Raw genomic sequence first — 20,498 nt, 5'->3', positions numbered from 1 at the left:
GCAAATCGATCATTTGAGTGTTGTAGTTGATTTGTGAATATCATCCATTTCCGATGTGACGAACATCTTTTTAAAGGCGTGCATTTTTGAAGCAAGTATTAATAGACAATTTTGAAAAGTTTTTAAATAACAACTGTCAGAATTTTAAATGAATGGTAAGTATTTATTTCAAAGTATCGGTATAAGCCCGCCAGTTTTAATGTTGAATGTAAAATATTGGTACAGCAAGAAATAATATTCAAAAATCAGTAGTAAAAATAAATAATCATTATTTAAATGACATGGGCCAATAGATAAAATCAATATCCATTATTATTTTGATAGTATGAAAAGTAAAAAACATTCAATGGGGCGCACGGCATTTTAGGGTTACCATTATCGCATATAAAGTATATTAGTCTATGCATTCATGAATATCGGTAAGAACAAACTATTTATGATTACATTATTATTAAAAGAAGATCAAATAAGAAGTCGCAGAGGTGCAAAAAAAGAGCTAGATGGACATTTCACAAAATAAATGCGAATAACCTCAAAGATTAAATTAATAATTGATCAAAAATATAGGTTCTCTAGGTAGGTACTACAAATATTACAGAAATCATTTTTTTTAAACTAAGTACATTTTTATTACCTATTATTGTCTAATTTTATAAAAAAAATGAATCTCAGTTTGGGTACAACAATAATTAATAGTATGATATTAAATTTATCCAATTAAAATTGAATGCTAAATTAATTAGTTAGGGTTCGTGGATTTTTTATATTTTACATGTTTTTTACTCATCACCACAAAAAAGGTTTTTTCAACGTCTTTTAAAATTACTAAGTAATTTAACTAAGTAGATTAATTATTTATATAAAATGTATATCATTATTTTTACTATTAGTGTAAATGCCGAATCAGATAATAATTTAATATTGTTAATTTACTATAGTATCTAATGTAAACAACACCGTGAAACGTATTGCCATTGGCGAGCCAAAAGTCCGAGGACAATTAATAATGCCGGCGCTCCATTGGCACGCAAGTCAGACGATTTACAGTCTTCGGACTTTTTTTTCGCGTGGAGCACCCCAGGTCTGCGGACTTTAGCGCTTGGCCGTAGTCATGGGGCGTCTTCGACGCGGAATTGGCGCGGGGACGGGCACGGGTAGAGTGTCCGTAGTAGCCCGCGCGCGTCCAGTCGTGTTCAGCGTCAAATCAGGGATAGGAAACCATAAACACAGAAAAGTTTTTACTGGAAAACTCCTATTTGAAATGGCAAAACTTTGCACCAAAATATGGGGCCAATGAAATCAATATGGAAAGCACTAATTTAGCAGAAGAATTTTATAACTTAATACAAGAAACTGCGGGAACAACCAGACACGTTTTTCGAAAAAGAGTAACATGAGAAAATATTTGATTAGGTATATTCTAATTGATCTAAGTTTTTATCTATTCTTTTTGAGTAATTTTTTGCGATCCGACTATCGCCTTTTGGCATCTTCAAACACCACCAATGGTGAATATACACTGTCATCTGATACAGTTAATTCCTGTTTATTTGGTAAATTTATATTTATGAATTTAAATTCAAATTCCATCAAGTACCCTTGGTCGATTTTATAATTTGATTATATATTGGATAATATGTAAGTTAAAGTTTAAAAAAGACTTTTCGGTTCATATGGTGTGAATGTAGGTGTAGAATGTACGCTTCATAACTTTGCACCCCGGCTCTAGGATGGAAATGATGTATCTACTTAATATATTTTATTTTTATTATGTTTATATTTTTTTATTAAGGAAAACAAACAGTTACATAGACTACAAATATGTATAAAATAGACTAGAAAAAGATATTGCAACAAGCAAAGTTTCCATATAAATTATAATAATTATAGTTAATCATATTAAAATTTAAATACAGAGAAATTAGATAAAGAGATAAATGAGAAAGAATATTGAATAATTATAGACAAAAAAAACATTTTTTTATGTACCTACCTTTATAACTATAAGTAAAATAAGTATACAATATTATATGTGCGTTAAGAATTATTGAAATTTAAAGATATTATTTTTACATAATATATATTTATTTAGTACTACATATTATATTAATACAAGTGAATATATAATTTTTATATATATTTGATATAATTTTATGCGACGTAATAAGGCAAAGAGGCGTATCAGTGTAGTGAAAAGTGCAACGTTATAAAACGTATACCTACTTTACATCACTTCGCACTATCTATGCTTTGTGAAAATAATACCATAAATACACCAGACGCACGCGGTAAGCTCATGATGGTTTGAGACACCCGCAACTCGCTCGTTTCCCGCGTCGGTGCCCGTCCATTCAGTGCGGACACCTCTATGCGCGCAGTATGGGAAGAGCCCGCCGCATGTACGATCTTGCCTGCGTTGAGCTAGACGCGCCAAAACAACACGCGCGAACACCGTCCCCGCGCATTGTCTACGGACACGTCGAGACGTGTTCATACGTTTGAGTTGCCCGCCCCGCCGCCGCCCCGCGCCCGCCTAACCACCACGGACGAGCACTTATAATCCGCAGACCAGGCTCGTTGGATTTCAAACATGTTTGATATTTTACTCTCCGAGTTGCCAGACTTCGTCCGTCGAACACTATGGAAATTAGATTTCACATTAATACGCGATTATTCAGACCGAAAAAAAATCTGTAATTGTTTTAAACATTTTTATTGATTAATTTGTTAATTTACACATTACAATGAGAGATTTATCAATTATTTTTTGATTTGAATTTACGGAATTAATAAAATAAAACGTAAAACTTGTATTGATTTCACTGCTATATTATTTTATACAAGTCTACATATAAATAACACAAAATTATAGGATTATCGGAAGACATTACGATAATCGCAACTTTTGACTTTTGATAGCTCGACTTTTTTATTTGTTCGTTGATCAGTAGCAAAGCATAGACAAATCGGACGATTTAGTGCAAGAACGTAGTGATCGCGCAGGGGCGGCGCGGCGGCGTCTTGCAAAACTCAAACGTATAACCGTGTGTAAAATATTCGTAGACAGTGTCTTTTTTGGGGCATATTACACACGGTTATACGTTTGAGTTTCGCAAGACGCTGCCGCGCCGCGCCCGCCAAATGACTACGGCCGAGCACTTATTGTCCTCGGACTTTTGGCTTGCCAATGGAGCGCTGGCATAAGTCATCCGATTTGTCTATGCTCTGATACTGATCGACTTATACAACGAACGAATAAAAAAATCGAGCTGTCAATAGTCAAAAGTTGCGATTATCGGAATGTTTTCCGATAATCATAAAATGTTGTGTTATTTATATGTAGACTTGCATAAAATAATATAACAGTAAAACAACACAATTTTTTTGTTTTCTTTTATGAATTTCATAAACGTTTTTAGTAATAGGTTGTACGTAATTGAAGGAAAAGATTTTTTATGTTATCGTTTGACTGGGTGTGTATTCTAGATTATCATTTTCAATCATTCAAATTGATCGACATCGATCGTCTTTAGTAATAGGTTGTATGTAATTGATATGTCATTGAAGGAAACGTCTTATTCTGTCATATGTTTGTTACCATAAATACATTTATTGTAAACAACTGAAGTCTGTCTTATTATTTAATTCTGATACTGAAAATAATATGTAATAAGCACTATACAAGTCTGAAGTATGTCTTGTTATTATTGCAAAGTTGAAAATGTATATAATAGTAAATAGACACTACAATTTATTTAACTCTGCAATGAAGTAGAGATTAGGGGTTTGAATCTCATAAGGTAAGGTTACATATATCTTTGAAGTGCGCTTAGATCAAGAGTGTATGCCTAACAGCTACCTACAACTGATGGTTCTGAAGGTGCAGTTAAGTTAAGTTACAGCTGATAGTTAAAATGAAATAGTATCTTAAAGGCACGAGAAGCTTGCTCAGGAGACTCGCATTGCATCATTGAGCCATTTTATAGATACACAAATGCTGCTACACTAAATGGGCGTAAGGGATGAAATAATAGAGAAATACCATTCTAATAGTACAATCTGTTCTGGAGAGCCAGCTAGAAAGAACAATACTATCCTACTAACTTTAACATAATAAGGAAGCTACTAAATAAGTTATTTCTGTAAAAGAAAAAATCTGTCCAAAATAGATTTTATACTGACAAATTGATATTTATACTTACCATTAATTATTTAAATACTTACTTAGGATATAAGCTTATACATTTGGGCCACCTCGACGGTATTTTAACGTCTATCCCCTTTATATGTAGTATCTATCTCTGGTGAAAGCTTGATTGTTGATGTTGAGGCCCGGCCTCGGCGGCTTCGCGACCGAGCGAGGCCGGGTTGTTGATCTGGGTGATTAGGTCTGGATGAATTTAAAAAGTAAAACAAACTTCACGCAGGCGTCCGTCGATTTCTTCGCACACCTCTTGTCGTTTTGGTTCGTCTTCTTCGCTTCCGGTCTTCGTCTTAGCCTGGAAGAGCTCCGAGTATCGCCGCTCGGAGCTCTGCTTCTTGGCGGTTGGCTGGGGTGGGCTTGGTCCTGGTTCGGGCGCGTGGTTTGGAAGGCTCACTTTTTCTTCAGGAAGAAGGCGCGCATGTTGGATTCTTCTTTGCCTGGATTAGGCGGGTTGGTCGTCTTTTTCTTCTTCTTGTTCTTGGATTTCTTTGGTAGGTCGGGTGATGGTGATGCAGTGTCTGGACGGTTGTTGATTGCATCGTGTTGTGCTGTGGAGCTTCTTAACGAGAGGGCTGTGTGTTCGGCTTCGTCGAGCTTGTACACTGTCTCGTTGTAGTCAGTCGGATGGTGTTCGTTTGTGAGTTCTTGATCGGGAGTTGGTGACGCAGGGTTGCTGGTCTTCAGTGAATCATCGTGTTGGTCGGATGAGGTGTTGAGCATGTATTCGTTGTAGCTCTTCGAGAATTCTCTGATATGGTTAAGTATGGGTGAGTCATTCTCCGGGGCTGAGTTGATGAGCGTTTGCTGCATGCGTCTCATCATTTCCCCTGCTAGTTTTAGCGAGGTTTCGGGGTCGTAGTTGAATTCTGGCTCGGATTCTGATTCGTCTTCAGGGTCGGTATAGTCAACGGGGGCCTGTTCGTGGTCGTCCAGGGTGTCTAGAAACTCCTCGGTTTCGGATGACGGGGTCTCGGGCCTTTCCTCTTCCTGGGACTCTGTCGTTTCTGCATGTGGGTTAACGACAGAGTCGGAAGTTGGGGTCTCAGGTGCAGTTGTTATTGCCGGTTGTGTTACCGGGGTTATGGGTTCGGCCTCAGCGAAGGTGACATCAGCTTCCGTCGAGGTCTCCTTGTGAAGCCGAACGTCTGTCTGGGTCTGGGAAGACGTCGTTTCGTTGACTTGGTATGTGTTGCGGTGCGAGATGTTGGTGGTGGTGAACTTCCGCGGTGTTTCGATGGTGACATTCCGGCGGAGGGCGTGTTTTAGAGAGTGAATCTGCCTCCCTCGGTCGTTGTCTAGGAGTTTGACTAGGACAAGTGGCAGTGGATGCCGGCTCCTGCCCCGCGTCATCCTCCTGACGCTGACGATCGGGAGGCCTCTCTTGAGAAGATCATTGGTGATGTCTTCCGTGTGCGTGCCGATCTGGAAGCCCCTGATAACGACCGATAGGTGGTCGATATCTTGTCCTGAGTTGGAGGCTGGGTGTGCCTCTTTGATCGGCGCGCTGTTGAGGTGTGATGATGTGTGTTGGTGTTGAGTGGTCCGAGTCCAAGTGTGCTGTGATGGGCGTCGTGGCTGGTTGAAATTTTTCCTCCAGGTAGGAGGAGGGCGGGCTGGAGGGTCTGGAAATGACGCCGACTCGGCCTGCTCTTGATATGCCGTCAAGAGCAGGAAGTGCAGCGTCATGAGATCCCGGAGTTTGGTGGGCCGGAAGGCGGCGAGTCTGGTGATTTCAGTATGGATGTGTTCCATCTTGTCGTCGGCTGGTGGTCACTTGCGGCGGATTGCAAAATATCAAATTGCTCGGCTGGTAGCGGCAAAAAGTAGGTATATTTTGCTGGTCGGCAGTATGTTGCAAAGTAGGTTGAGTTTGCAGGTCGGCTGGTAGCGGCAAAAGTAGGTAGCTTTGCTGGTCGGCAGGATGTAGCAAATTGGGTTGAGATTGCTAGGTCGGCTGGTATTGCGGTGATTGAAGTTCTCGAGTGTAGAAAGTCTGAGCTGGAGTCGGAGCGCACGGAAAGGCGACTGCTCGCGACGGGTGCTAGACCGCAAGTGAGTGCTAGACCGCAAGTGTTTTGTTGTTATTTAAATAATTCCCTATCATAATTTAAATACTTCCATTGTTATATTATAATACTTACCAATAATCATTTTTTACTTGCTGTTCATATTAAATAGTTCCCACCTTTTTAATAAAATACTTGCTCGATTTTTTATTAAAATACTTGCTGTTAATGCATATATATACTTACCCAATAATTTGAAGCCCTTTTTAAATGTTGTCAGCGCTTTGTGAAAACAGTCTATTCAATTGTGCGAATATATATTCCCCATATAGAATTTGTGCTATAGGGGTTTTTGAGATACTATACCAAAACCCGCAAAATTTGAATGTATTAAATTAATACCTGGGTACCTAATAAAATATTATATTTAAAATATAATACAATCAAAAAATAACCAACACTGTAAAGACAGTGTGGTAATAAACCTTACATAAGTCATTATATTGAATTAGGTAGGTAAGGTGAGTTGGGGTGTGTGACATGTAATTCAATGAGATGAATTTCAACCTGGTTCATGATGAATAGGTGTGTACCGTAGGCTCTACAAAAGCATTACAATTAATATGTACAGAAGGAACTCACTGTATATCTTACTATAATACGACATTATAATATTTTTTGATCACTAGTCAGTTTTATTACCATTATTTTAACTAGTGATGGGACACGACGCATTATTTATATCGATCGAAAAAATGTTCGCAATTGAAATAAAAAGTTTATAATTTTATTGTTATAGTTTTATGTTAGCTAAGTAGGTAGGTACTCGAAAGAGTGCACGTGTTTCAATTTAATACACAAGTTTTTAAAATAAGTGCTTATCTAACATGTGATAATAATTAATGTGCATTTTTTCCACATGTAAATATAAACGAAAGACAGATTAGTAAGTAAAGGATTAGGAAAGGGGATTAGACAGATAAGTAAAGGAGCTTACGACCAAGGAAAATTACAAAAAACAGTTGAATGTGTAAAAAAAACAGGATATATTGTATAACCATGTTTACGAAAGAAGAGAAGACAGTTTTAGCAGAAGTACAATATTAATAATACCCAAAGAGATTGAAACATCTTTTGCAGAAAATTTGCATACGTTGGAAAAGCATGTCTCACAAAAAAAGTAGTCCTCGAATTAATTGGACAGTACCTATATTAAAGAAAATAATATTAACACACCGTTTAAAATCGAAGTACCCGGACACAATTATTGGTTTATAGGTTTTATTAAAAGAAATAAGTTAGGTATTATTTAAATATGAAGGTTACTTAAACCCTAACGGCTAAAATTATTAAACATGGAACATGCTTTGCCTACTGATTCTCTGAATGCTGGTTGTCCAAATTCGAAGGAAAATAAAATAAATTGCGGGGCGCGGGTCACACGTTATTCCCGAAGCGCCGTTCGCGGCATAGATAATATACGTAAACGTAAACGTTCGCGGCCGACTGAAGCCACTCCAGCGCGCGCCGCGCTACTTTCGTGACTTTATTTTTTGATTTCTTACCGCTGCCTGTGTGTTTCGTAACGAATCCGGCCGGGTGGGCAAGACAAAAACATGTTGCATGCTAAAAACCGCAAGCTGTAGAATATGTTTGAATAAAAGTTTGCGATCCTTTTGTAATCAATTGGTACTATAACTTGTCTTATTAAACAGTACAATCATCAACCTGAATTTAAAGGATTGTCCACAATGGATATAATTATAATGTTGACTGTCAACTTGACATAGCAAGTTCTTCCCATGATCCTTCAAAAAGTAAACTCGTTAGTGTCATCGGATTTCCGTCAACTATCTACGTTAATTAATAAAAATACGTCGTTTTTCTTTCGGGACATCACTAGCGCTTCATACATTAGTATGACACACTTACCCCAAAAAAAGTGTTTTAGTCCATTTTGTTGAAATTCTATACTTACTGTAGTTTTAACTCAAGACTTAATATCCATTAAATGAAATATTACCATTCTATGCATATAATACATTATGATTTTGAAGTACTTTTGGAATAAAGATGAATTTAGTTACACTTACCCCAAATTCGGGTAAGTGTAACAAACTGACTAGTGATCAAAAAATATTAAAATATCGTATTATAGTAATATATACTGATACCGGGGGGAAAGAGGAACTCACATGTCTTCTGGGTAGATGTCCTGATCCGGTATCACTTCGGGTTGCAGGTCATGTGTGGACATCAGGATACATAATTCAAGATAAAACACGTCTTTGATTTGACAGTCCCACGTGGAACTACATTTATTTACGCTAGGGCATAGGCAAACATTGATAATATTACATCGTTTTACATCTAAAGAGGTCTTAAATTAGTTACCGCACTGTCTTTATATTAGGGGTCGGTTTATCATTATTATCCCGCGCACTAAGCACTGATTCACTTTTTCGCTCACTAGGGAATTGATTAACTTTCGTTGGGTTTTTGCGCGAGTCACCGATTGGTATTACAACGATTACGGGTTATTGACGATTGATTTAAAAATGGGCCGGGAGCGTCATTAATTGCGCGGGGGCACGCCTCACGCCCCTCCGGCGTGAAACTTATTTCATGTTATCGCTTTGGTAGGTAGGTCCGGACTGACTTTTCTTTTAATTTTGGCGGGTCCATTCTACGGAGGGGAAGAGAGAGGGGAAGGTTACTGAACAACAGTACTTCACTTGGCCGCTCGATCCCGTGCTAGGTAAAAAAAATTATGCACCCTTGTCCCTCGTCGGCACGCTGCTTCGGCCGACAGAATGCGTTTTGCAATTATTATTACGTGGATCAGGGAAGCTAAACATTTAGCCGGGGGCGTTTTGATTAGGTTGTGGATTTGTGATTTGAAACTGCGGACCAAGGGTTTTTTTTGTCTGGTGACAATACCTACAGTGGGTTCCTTCTGTATATATTAATTGTAATGCTTTTGTAGATCCTACGGTAAAGTTTTCAACTGTTTAAAACACACCTATTCATCATGAACCATGTTGAAATTCATCTCATTGAATTATATGTCACACTTACCCCGACTCACCTTATTAATTTATTGTCCGAGAGATTCAAAATTTACTGAAATTTTTCTGTACCTACTGCATGTATATTGTAGGTAGGTACCTACCTACTTAAGAATGCTGTTCCTACACATATTTAGGATGATTAAAAAAGTTATGAAAATAAAACAAGATTCACTATTATTATTATTATAATAATTATTGGTCACCCTATTTTCCAACAAGGTCTGAGTTTATTAGTGTTATTAAAAATTCTAGTTAGGCAAGCATGTCTATTGCATTATTTTTAACACAAATGCCATGTTTTATGCATTGGAGTAAGAAGGCAAACAATACATTTTTTATATTCCCTTCGAGAGGTAATAATTTACATATTATCTGTTTCACCATGCGATTTTCAAAAATGACATTTCTGCCCGGGCCTGGATTAGACAATGTCTTTGGTAAGTACCTATTTGACTATTGAAAAAGGTTAAATCGACACCCCAAGGAACAAAGCAGTAAATCACTTTTGGTCACTTTTCAGGAGCAAAATGAAAGTTTGAAAATTCTCATATCGAAATGCAAAGAAGAAAATATCTGGTAATATGGGTTAAAAGACTTAGTTCGTGCTGGTAATCAAGTATATTAATGTTTTATCTCTGTAAAACAACCGGAAGTATACATTTTATGAGTTACGGCATTCAGTTTATACATGTAGTTTATGGTGCTTAAAACTAATTCCAAGTTAAACGTGATGTTTTGCAAATATCACCTATGATTATCGTCTGGTTTGGCACAGTGGGTTAATAACAAAAATTATAAATTTACCAATCATGTTGCATGTATAGGTAAATTATTCTACAGTGGCACCATAGGCGATTCGCGCGTGTATTGCGACAATGCCTGTTTCAATGCTAGCAAATAATACCACTACAACTGCAAGTCGCATTTGCCGTACCCATGGTGCCACTGTAAAACGATTTACCTATATCTATGGTGAATTTTTTATTAGAGACATAGCCGTAAAACCAATATGAAATAATTAATTTGCAAGACATGTATAGAGAGGGACATCACATTTATTGAACATAATATTATATTCAGACATTTAAAAAAACACATTCTAAGCTTTATTATGGGTCTTCTGGTGTACATTTAAGTTACTCCTTGTTTGAAATCCTTTAGTACATATAACACAAATATATGGTTTGATTCCTGTGTGTATCCGTTCGTGTATCTGTAAATTAAAAAAAATTAATTTAAGAATGAAAAAATTAATAGATAGGTACCCTCCCATCACTTTTAGATTTTATCCAATCAATACCCATTAATAAGATGAGTAGGTACTTATATTAAAACTCTAGCCATTAAAATTCTGGTTTACTAGCCAATGCCTATGTACTGGTTTTTAATAACTAACTTACTAACTAACTTAACTAACTAACTTGAAACTATTTATTTTATTTGATCATAATATATCACTACTTATATATTAATTTATTATTTCAAGAAAATATGAGTAAATTAAATTAATTTTATTTCATTAATTTGGAAACTAACAATTATTAGAAACTCTTAACATACAAAAATCTAGTTATAACGTACCGTTCTGTGTGTAAACATTCTAAATGATTTTTCACAATGTCTGCAATTGTAAGGTTTTTCGTTTGAATGAATTCTCTTGTGGTCATTTAAGTTAGCGGTTGTCCTGAAAGTCTTCTGACATTCTGCACATGAATGTTTTTTAATGCCAGTATGTATTGTCATATGCTTTTCCAAGCCAGAAGGATACATAAATCTGAAATTATAATTTAACTGATTAACTTATTATATTATTATGAAGAAAATTAATGTACAACTAGTCACTCTGCTTGCGAACATTCGACTTATATTTAGTTTCAGAAAAAACATTCTTCTAAGAATAAGACTTGGTATAATTTACCTTAAGCCACAATCTGAGCACTGATGTTTTTTGTCAACTTCATGTACACCTTTGATGTGCATTCTCATAGAACTTTTATTTCCACTAATATAATTGCATAGTTCACATTTCAAGTCTTTTATACCAGTGTGAATTTTCTGATGAACTCTTAAATACCCTTGTTGTGCAAATCTGTAAAAGATGATTCTGTATACGTATAACCATAAATATAATATCATAATCATTTGTAGAATGTATATCTGGGGCCTAATGCTAGAAGTGCCTATGTGAGATGTTGACCATTTTGACTTAACATATCAGAAAGAACTTTTTCCTTGTGTTTCTCAAACTTTCGACATCTGCGTACCCCTTCTATAATTTTCGTAACACTGAGTAGCCCTCATCAAAAAAAAAATTGCATATACTTTAATAATAATCAAAATATATTTATTTTTTTCCTTTTTTAGTACATAAAGAAAATAATAATAAACGGAAAATAAAATTCATTCATAATCTATATATATAAAAGAAAGTCGGGTTAGTTACACCATTTATAACTCGAGAACGGCTGGACCGATTTTTACAATCTTTGATTTGTTGGATTTGTCTCAGCGCCGAATAGCAGAATAACTATTAAAACATCGGAAAAATTCACGGAAAAGAAAATTGTGAATAAAATTAATTTTCTCATACATTTTGACATTTTGAACAATGAACCATTCGCAAAATTCGAAAATAAAAGAAAATCACAAAAAATTTAAATCCGTATACAACGCCATCTCTGATACATGACAGAAACAATAAACAAGAAACAAACAAACAAAATAAAGAATGATGTCGAAATGTCTAACTGTCAATGGTGTAGTGTGCCCAACATTTCGTGCTTCATGTCAAAAGCTCAATTTGCTTGAAAGCGATACTCATTGCGATATGAAAATCGCTGAAGCAATTGTTTCTGCATCTCTAAGTCAGATACGCACTTTATTTACTATCATGATTTCGACATTCTTCCCATCGAATCCACCTGAACTGTAGAACAAATACAAGGATGACATGTCAGAAGACATTTTACATCGAATTTGTGTCAGTTCAGGGAATCCCGATCTCGAGGTGAATGAGGAGATACATAACCAGGCTTTGCTTTTGATCGAAGACATGTGTTACCTCACATGCAGCAATTTGTTAGTTAGGAATGCCAACGCCACATCGTGGAATGTACGACGCTTTCAATCGAGAATTGGAACATGAATGTGAATATTATGATCGAGATGCATTGAACCAATCAGTTCGAACGAATGTACCACTGTTGAACCCCCAACAGAAAGAAGTGTACGATACATCAATGAAGGCAATTAATGATGAAAATGGTGGCTTACTCGAGGGTTCCTCGAGGCGCCCGGTGGAAGTATGAAGACATTCCTCATGTCATTGATTTTGGATACTGTGAGTGCGAGATCTGAAAATGCTGTAGCAAATGCTTCTTCTGGGATAGCGGCCACGTTGCTAGAAGAATGCCGAACGCCTCATTCAAAGTTTAAATTGTCCTTAAACCTGCAAACGACTGAAAAACCGACATGCAACATTGCGAAACACTCAGTAATGGCCGAAGTTTTGTTAGCAAGTAAAATCATCACCTGGGATGAATGCACAATAGCGCATAAACGCGCATTGAAAGCACTTAATCGAACTATGAAAGATCTGCGTAACGACTCAAGAAGTTTTGGAGGCGCAATGATTCTACTATCTGGCGATTTCCGCCAAACACTACCAGTCATTCCAAGATCAGCCGCTGCCGATGAAATAAATGCTTGCCTCAAATCATCGACTCTGTGGCGCTATGTGAAGAAACTTCAGCTGACGATAAACATGCGAATTGCATTGCTAAACAATCCATCTGCCGAAGATTTCTCCAAGCAATTGCTGACTATCGGTAACGGCCGTGTTCCTATCTTCGATTTCTGATTTCGTTTCCGCTGAATTTTTGCAATTTAGTCTCAACTATGGACGAACTCATCAACAAAGTGTTACCGAATATCATTGCTAACCACAAAAATCACAATTGGTTGAGTGAACGAGCATTCTTGCGGCAAAGAACAAAGATGTGGATCACTTAACCTTTTCCACTCGAAATTTTTTTTATAGGTACATACCACCCACTCGAGACTTTTTCCCGCACAAAGCATAATTTCAATATAAAACATTTAATTGGTGAAAAAAATGTAAAAAAAATTTTTTTTTTTTTATTCTGTAAAATAAATTTATAATGAATATACTGTACTTATTTTTAGTTTATTTATAATTCTTCATTGTGTGGTATTTCACAAAGCAATCTCCAATATGTAATCCTGGCTTATCACAGAATCGTAATGAAATAGCGGTATGTAGAGAACTGGCTATAAAGTGTAAATCGTCCGTTATGACTGTAAATATGATACAAATGAATTGCCTTCAAATACACTTGTAATATAAGCGGCTGTCTCGTAAATTTCCTAAATTAGTTTCGGGCTCATAACAACTCATTCCCAGTGCGGTACACATTATCAAAAGATTTCTCAAAAAATAATAAATCGATACGTAATAATTTTCATTTGACTCATTAGAGTATTTCACATTATATAGGTTCCGAATCGGCATAATATACTAGTAAGTATTGTCATCAAAAACAGTATTCAAATATAAAACTGTAAACTATACGAGACGCCCCTGCGCAAGCGAGAACCAATAAAAAATATAAACACACTTCAAAATCATGCGTGACAAACACTTCACTCTAGTCTGGGAACGTTCAATAAATAAACTTTATGTGACAAAAAAACATTGCTTGCAAGCGACGACCTACGAATAAAAAAAGAGAAGATTCCGATAAAAATACTATGTTGAAATTAGGCACGCAGTATTCTTTTGCCGACTTTTTTCTCAGATAAATGTAATAACCTATTATTATTCATTCTAACTTGATTGAAATCGCATTATAAAAATTTCTGAAAATATTACAAAAAATGACTTTATAGGCGGTGCCGCCGCTACGGCGGCACTCGAGTAATACGGGAAACTTCTAATGCCGCCGATATGGCGGCACTCGAGTGTTAAGGGTTAAACTTCACAATTCAAAATCAAATCGTTGGTCCACTGCATTCCTTCAAATCTATCGACTGTGTAACAAACGAAGACGAAGCAACCAACTATCCAACTGAATTTTTAAACTCATTGGATCTGCCTGGCTTGCCACTGCACAATTTACAACTGAGGGTTGGCTCGGTAGTCATCATACTTTGAAATCTGAACCAACCAAAACTATGTAACGGAACGCGTTTGGTGGTGAGAAAACTCATGGTCAATTTGATTCACGCGACGATAATCAAAGGAATGTTCAAAGGCGAGGAAGTTCTCATTCCGAGAATTTCGATGATCCCAACCGATATGCCATTCGAGTTTAAACGAATTCAATTTCCAATTCGTCTTGCATTCGGCATGACGATCAACAAATTACAAGGCCAATCCTTGAGTGTTTGTGGCCTGAATCTATAAAATGAATGTTTCTCTCATGGTCAATTGTACGTAAAATATTCATGTGTCGGCAAACCATCTGCTTTATTTGTTTTCACACCTGACAACAAAACGAAAAATGTCGTATATCACAAGGTGCTTCAATGAAGGGAATCGACCTGAGTGCAACCCATCTAGCAAATAGTTTAACAGAAAGTAGTGCAACAATGCTACGCGAATCATTTCGATTCGCTTTAACAAAGCCCTGCTGCCACGTGAATTACATTCTTTTTTTTTCTTTTGACCATGTCCGATCCTAATAGGATCATATGGGCCTCCACAAAGTGGAAGTTTGTATTAACAGATTTTATTTTTACGAAAAATGGATGTCAGCCACTTGCTCAACGTATTAGGACAATACTCTGACTAATGCACAAATTGAAAAACAATATGTAACTTACCAGACCCAGGATTCGAACCTGGGACCCTCGACACCATAGACAGGCGCTTAATCTACGCGGTCATCGTGGGTGTACAGTTTAATGTAATTAAAATACTTTTCATTTTGATTTGATTTTTGCACATTTATTGAACTTATTCATTTTGAGTATTCATTTTAACTTAATAAAAAACTGAATATAATTCAGCTAATAAGTTAACACAAGTATATTGATTCTGAGGCGGTATGAAGTTCGCCGGGTCAGCTAGTAAAGTATAAATAAAAGTTTTATTATAATTAAAAACATTTATTATAATCAATGAGAAGGATGAATTTGTTTATGTTGAGACCGATCATCATAATTTGGTTCCCTGGTGGTTAATTTTAATCTGAGATTCGGTTCCACATCCAAAAGCCCATTCCTTTTTTTGACTCAATGTCTACAAATGCTGAAAAAGCAACTTCACTTCGATATGAAGTTGGAAAAGGCAAAATGTATTTCAGGACTTTCTCTGTTAAAACTGGATATACATGTTGCATTTGCAACCAGAATGATGTTAAAGTACAATCCTTATATTTATTTTTCAAGAATCCGTCTGAAGCTAATTCTAACAATAACTGCTCTTCTTCCGCATGCGATAAACCTTCTAGCATGGATGTTGTATTGATGTCGTATTAATGCTTGTTGCACCAGGCGCAGCTCACCAAACTCTTCCCGTAGCCCGGGGGGTACGCGTACCACACTTTGGGAATCACTGAGCTAATTTAATATGAATGCAATAGGAGCATAGCTTACGTGTATGTCAAAATAATGTTTTGGTATATTTTACACCAAGAAATACATATGTCGACATAAGTGATTCAGATGTTGATAGTGTAGAAGTAGTTATGTTTACGTAGATAGCTGTTATGCTCATTATGTTATTGTCATGCGGATTTTCATTGTTTTGTGAATCAAAAACGAGAAATTTGCATTGAAAATAGATATTTTGGTAAATTGTTAAATTATTTCATATTATTCAGAGATATCTTTCAAAAAAGTATTTATAAAGTAAGTTTGCTGCTCCACATACAAAAATAAAGTTGGATGGAATGATCATAACACATTGGGTTAATAATCATAATATATATTGTTGATGAGAAACAATCGCTTGTGCTGAACAATAATTGATATATTTGACACAGGCACTTTTATATATATCGTCGCCGTAGATGTCAAGTGATCCAAGCCACAAATTTGGCGAAAATGAGTTAAGTACACAAAAGCATTTTAAAATCATCAAAGATGCAGTGGTCAATGGATTTAAGCCACAAAACTCTTTTGACTACCACACACGTGTGCCAACTGTACATTTCAATATTCAGTGGTCAAGAGATATAACACACATAACTTCTAAGATACTATTTTTTTTTGTTATTTGTACTAAATCATAAAAAGATAACACCACAAAGTATATTCTATGTTCAAAGTTTCACCGTTATATCTTTAAAAACAAAAAAATTCAATAAAAAAATGTTACTTTTTTTTGTCACATAAAATCTTTGCGCGCCTGTTTCTCAGCATTATGATTTTGTGGACTGGCTCCCTTGATATCTACGGCGATGATATATTGTTTGTTCGATGGGATGGAAAAGTTAATTAAGAACATAATATGACCATGTCCAATCCTAATAAGATCATATGGGCCGGGTTGGTACGGGTTGATCACTTGCTCAACCTATTCGGTCCATACTGTAACTCAAACATAAATTAAAAAACAATATGTGCATTTGCCAGACCCAGGATTCGAACCTGGGACCCACGACATTATAAGCCGACATGTAAACCGCTCGGCCATATGTCCCACATATGGTCAAAATGTCATAAAAATAATGTCTATATTCCATGTGTGATCACCTATAACTTCTAAAGCGCCGGAAAATGACACAAAAAAAATGTTTAAAAACCTAAAGATTTACTTATAAATAAATGTTGACATGTAAATTTTTTTTTTTTTGGATTTATTGCAAAAAGGGGTTAATTAGCTAATATAAAATATGCATAGTTTTAATAAAAATAAAATTTGATAAAAAAGGTACTAACATCAAAACTAACCAGGTATGCTTACACACAAAAATGTAATTCCCACTAATATTGAATTTTGGACTTATCGGTTTTTGTTATTAGATATTTCGTATCTGTGTGCATACTATGAATGATAATGCTTACCTTTTACCACAATGTGTGCAGAGATGGGGATATTCTTTGGTGTGTGTCATTACGTGAAACTTTAACTGGGCAGATCCAAAGAAACTCTTACTGCATACTTTGCAAAAATGTTTCTTAACACCTGCAAAAATAAAATACATACTTACCCATAGATAACTGTGGTCATGTGTGTATGTAATTTCTTGAAATAAACAAATTAATGTTCTTTTGTCGATTTACTATAATTTAATTATCTGTCAATTTTAAGCCATATAAAATATTGAATTTAAAAAATATCAATATAAGAGGAGGTACATATGTATTGTTTATTTAAATTGATAAAAAAAAACTATATACATGTTCACGGTCAGATTTATTCTTGAAGGGGGCCTGGGCCAACATTTATTGTAGGCCCCAAAAAACCCAACATTAAAATATAGTTTTTCAAGTATTTATTTACTTTATATTATCATGTGTGTTAACTAAAAACTATTATATATTTGCTCGTAATTTTTATTACGCATGCTCAGGTAATACAGAGAACAAATACAATCTAAGATGAAACTTGCTCAATATATTTAATTGATTCGTCTACAAATTGTGTTTTTTTGGCTGTTATGTCAGGATATAATTACAGTATCATTTCAATTTATTTTTCGGTTTCTGGGGCCCTGGGCAGCCCTTTTAGGACTATGATAAATTTGGCCATGAACATGTTACCATACCTTCGTGTATATTTCGTTGATGTCCAATCAAGTGCGATTTCAATTTAAATTTTAGGTCACACTTGTCACAAGCATATGGCCTCTCAGAACTATGAGTGACCTGATGGACACGCAGTGACCCTTTAGAACATAAAGTCACCCCGCAGATATTACATACATAAGATTTACTCATAGAATCTGTTATTTCACCAGTCATTTGATGGTCATTTTGACAATCAGAATCTATATAATCATCAAAAGAACAGTTTGATTCGGCATCAGAATTATGATTAAAATTGTTTTTTAACGAGTCTAAAACTTTCAGTCTCCTTTTCAAACGTGTATTATTTTCACCTAAACACGATTCTACGAATCCACTGCCTTTATTTGAAGAATCGGGATTGGTACTTGTAAACCCAACAGCATGGTCATTCTGTCTTTTATCTATAATATTATTAACGTCAATAATTGTTCCGGTATTAGAATTATTATCAGGAATCATCGTCTCTTTAGAAGAATTCCTCGTCGATAGTTTCAAAAGTAATTTTACAAATTGACCATCATGTGACGTCTTAGTGCTCACTGAAAAGGCTTCATTATCCATTATTTTACTTTGAATACATGTTTCTACCCCATCTTCTGAGATATTATTTTCAAAGTTATTATCATATTCAACTTTAATATTTGTTTCACACTCTTCAACAGACTTTTCAGTATTTTTATCTGCGTTGTTAGTTGAGATACTTTCAATGGTATTTTCGAATTCCGTTTTGATATTGCTCGTTTTGTTTTCGCTAATATCTTCAACCATTTTAAGTCTTGTTTTTTTCTTTGGGCGATGAATTTTTTCATACTTTTTTTTCCATACCATAAGCTTATAATTTCCTTTTCGTATCCTTTTTGTCATTACAGCATTAGTATTGAAGTTGTTACTATCATTTTCAACCAGAAATAAGCCTCGTAGCTTTTTATCTGACTTATAACATAGCTTTACCAACTTGTATGCCTGCAGCACTTCTTTTTTGCAAAGTTTACAAATTTTCTGTGGTAAATTATCGTCTTCCGATATCTATAAAAATAAATGTAAGTATAGAAAGCAAATCAAAATATAATATATAGTATCTACATAGTCGTTCTAAAACTTTAAAATCACCATGTCTGGCACAAGACAGAGCATAGAGAGTGAATAGGTACTGACTAAATCCTCTTAAATTATTGTGGGACATTTAGAATATCATAATACTGTATGAAAACAATTTGGTAAGCCACACAATGAAGATATCAATCGAACTGATGAATGTATAATTTATTCTAAGAAAATCTAGGCAGAGTAGACTTTCAGCAATAATCATTTGCATCGTTTATTATTTACTACACAATGAATGTAAACACTACACTATATTATTACCATGATGTCGAAAAAATCCATCATGAAATTACTTAAACAAAAAGGCTGCATATCTTTATACATCGAATCAATGGAAACGTAGATATTTTCTAGTTGGGAACATGTTTTCTTTGAACAACAAATTCTACAAAGCTTATTGACATCCATTTTCAAATGTTGGTTGACAATAAATTGACCATATTGACATTTGGCCAGTGTTGCCAGGAATTATAGTACAGAGCCTCCAAAATTATAGTATTTGGGGAAAAAATATAGTACGTGTTGTCACCTGTTGAAAATGTATAGGTTTTTTGTATTTTTGTTGGTATTTTATGTACCTCTTCCGACCAAAAATGCTTCAAAATCAAGTCAAATCAAGAAATTTCATTTTAAACCAAAGTCAAGGGATTTTTTCATGTTTTTCGCGCAATTTTTTTCCAAGTTCTCCAAATCTTCTTATATTGCGAAATTATAGTACTTTACACCAATTTATCGAACGGAAATATCGAAATTTTAGTACTTTTTACAAGGCCTGAACAAAAACGATGCATGAGTGCGAGTGAGAAAGTTTTCGGCACCCTTATAATCTCTGCGACACGCGCTAGATTAAGATAAAAGGTCTACATATTTTTGAGTCAGTTTCAAAAAGTATCGCTGGCAAATCATAGTGAATCGCTTCACGTAGCATCGATATACTGCGAGTTCGTGTTGCTAAATTTGCTATTTTTTGTGTTAAACATAAAGTCAGTGGTATATATTTTTAGTTAATTAAGTAGGAAATGTGGTTCTGCGTGTTGTATTAAAATATGGTAGCCGTACTGATAAGCAAGAAGATGGTATTACGTTTCATAGGTAAGTTGATACATGTTCGTGACAATTTATTCGTATATTATTATTTATTTTAATATCAGTGACCTAGTGTTTCTTTAAAATAACTTAAATTATGGATATCTTTACCTAATGGTTGAATTTGGCCGCTTAAAAATACTATATAACGTAAAAAAATAGAAAATTATATTTTAATTCTGAGCGTCTAGTGCGAGCAATTTGGGCGAGCACTAGCGAAATGGTCTATGGTCTCGAACATTTGTAGGTGAATGCGTTCGTTCGCCCACA

The 20,498-nt window shown here is 35.3% G+C and overlaps 1 protein-coding gene across 1 annotated transcript; it reads right to left on the bottom strand.

Annotated features, from left to right (window-relative positions):
* Positions 1–10,318: 10,318 nt before the first annotated feature.
* LOC147072322 (uncharacterized) lies at positions 10,319–19,576 on the bottom strand. Its single transcript, XM_085946747.1, has 6 exons — positions 19,404–19,576; positions 18,017–19,064; positions 17,313–17,433; positions 11,200–11,370; positions 10,863–11,055; positions 10,319–10,494 (listed from the first exon to the last, which is right to left on the bottom strand). The coding sequence occupies exons 1-6, from the start codon at positions 19,548–19,550 to the stop codon at positions 10,381–10,383; spliced, it is 1,794 nt and encodes a 597-aa protein (XP_085802873.1). The 5' UTR covers positions 19,551–19,576; the 3' UTR covers positions 10,319–10,380.
* Positions 19,577–20,498: the final 922 nt, after the last annotated feature.

Source organism: Rhyacophila brunnea, unplaced genomic scaffold (genome assembly GCF_057557595.1).
Source record: "Rhyacophila brunnea isolate RB1 unplaced genomic scaffold, BYU_Rbru_1.0 scaffold_2, whole genome shotgun sequence".
In the NCBI taxonomy this organism is placed as follows: domain Eukaryota; kingdom Metazoa; phylum Arthropoda; class Insecta; order Trichoptera; family Rhyacophilidae; genus Rhyacophila; species Rhyacophila brunnea.
Note: the sequence above shows the minus strand (reverse complement) of the source record. Positions and strands in the feature narration are given on the sequence as shown.

What these genes read in the sequence shown, in the direction of transcription:
- LOC147072322 (XM_085946747.1), bottom strand. Translation starts at nt 19,550, where the DNA reads ATGGATGTCAATAAGCTTTGTAGAATTTGTTGTTCAAAGAAAACATGT. An exon ending in TCAACGAAATATACACGAAG is followed by an intron (nt 17,434 to 18,016) that starts GTATGGTAACAT and finishes TTATTTTTGCAG; the next exon opens with GTGTTAAGAAACATTTTTGC. An exon ending in TGCTCAGATTGTGGCTTAAG is followed by an intron (nt 11,056 to 11,199) that starts GTAAATTATACC and finishes TTATAATTTCAG; the next exon opens with ATTTATGTATCCTTCTGGCT.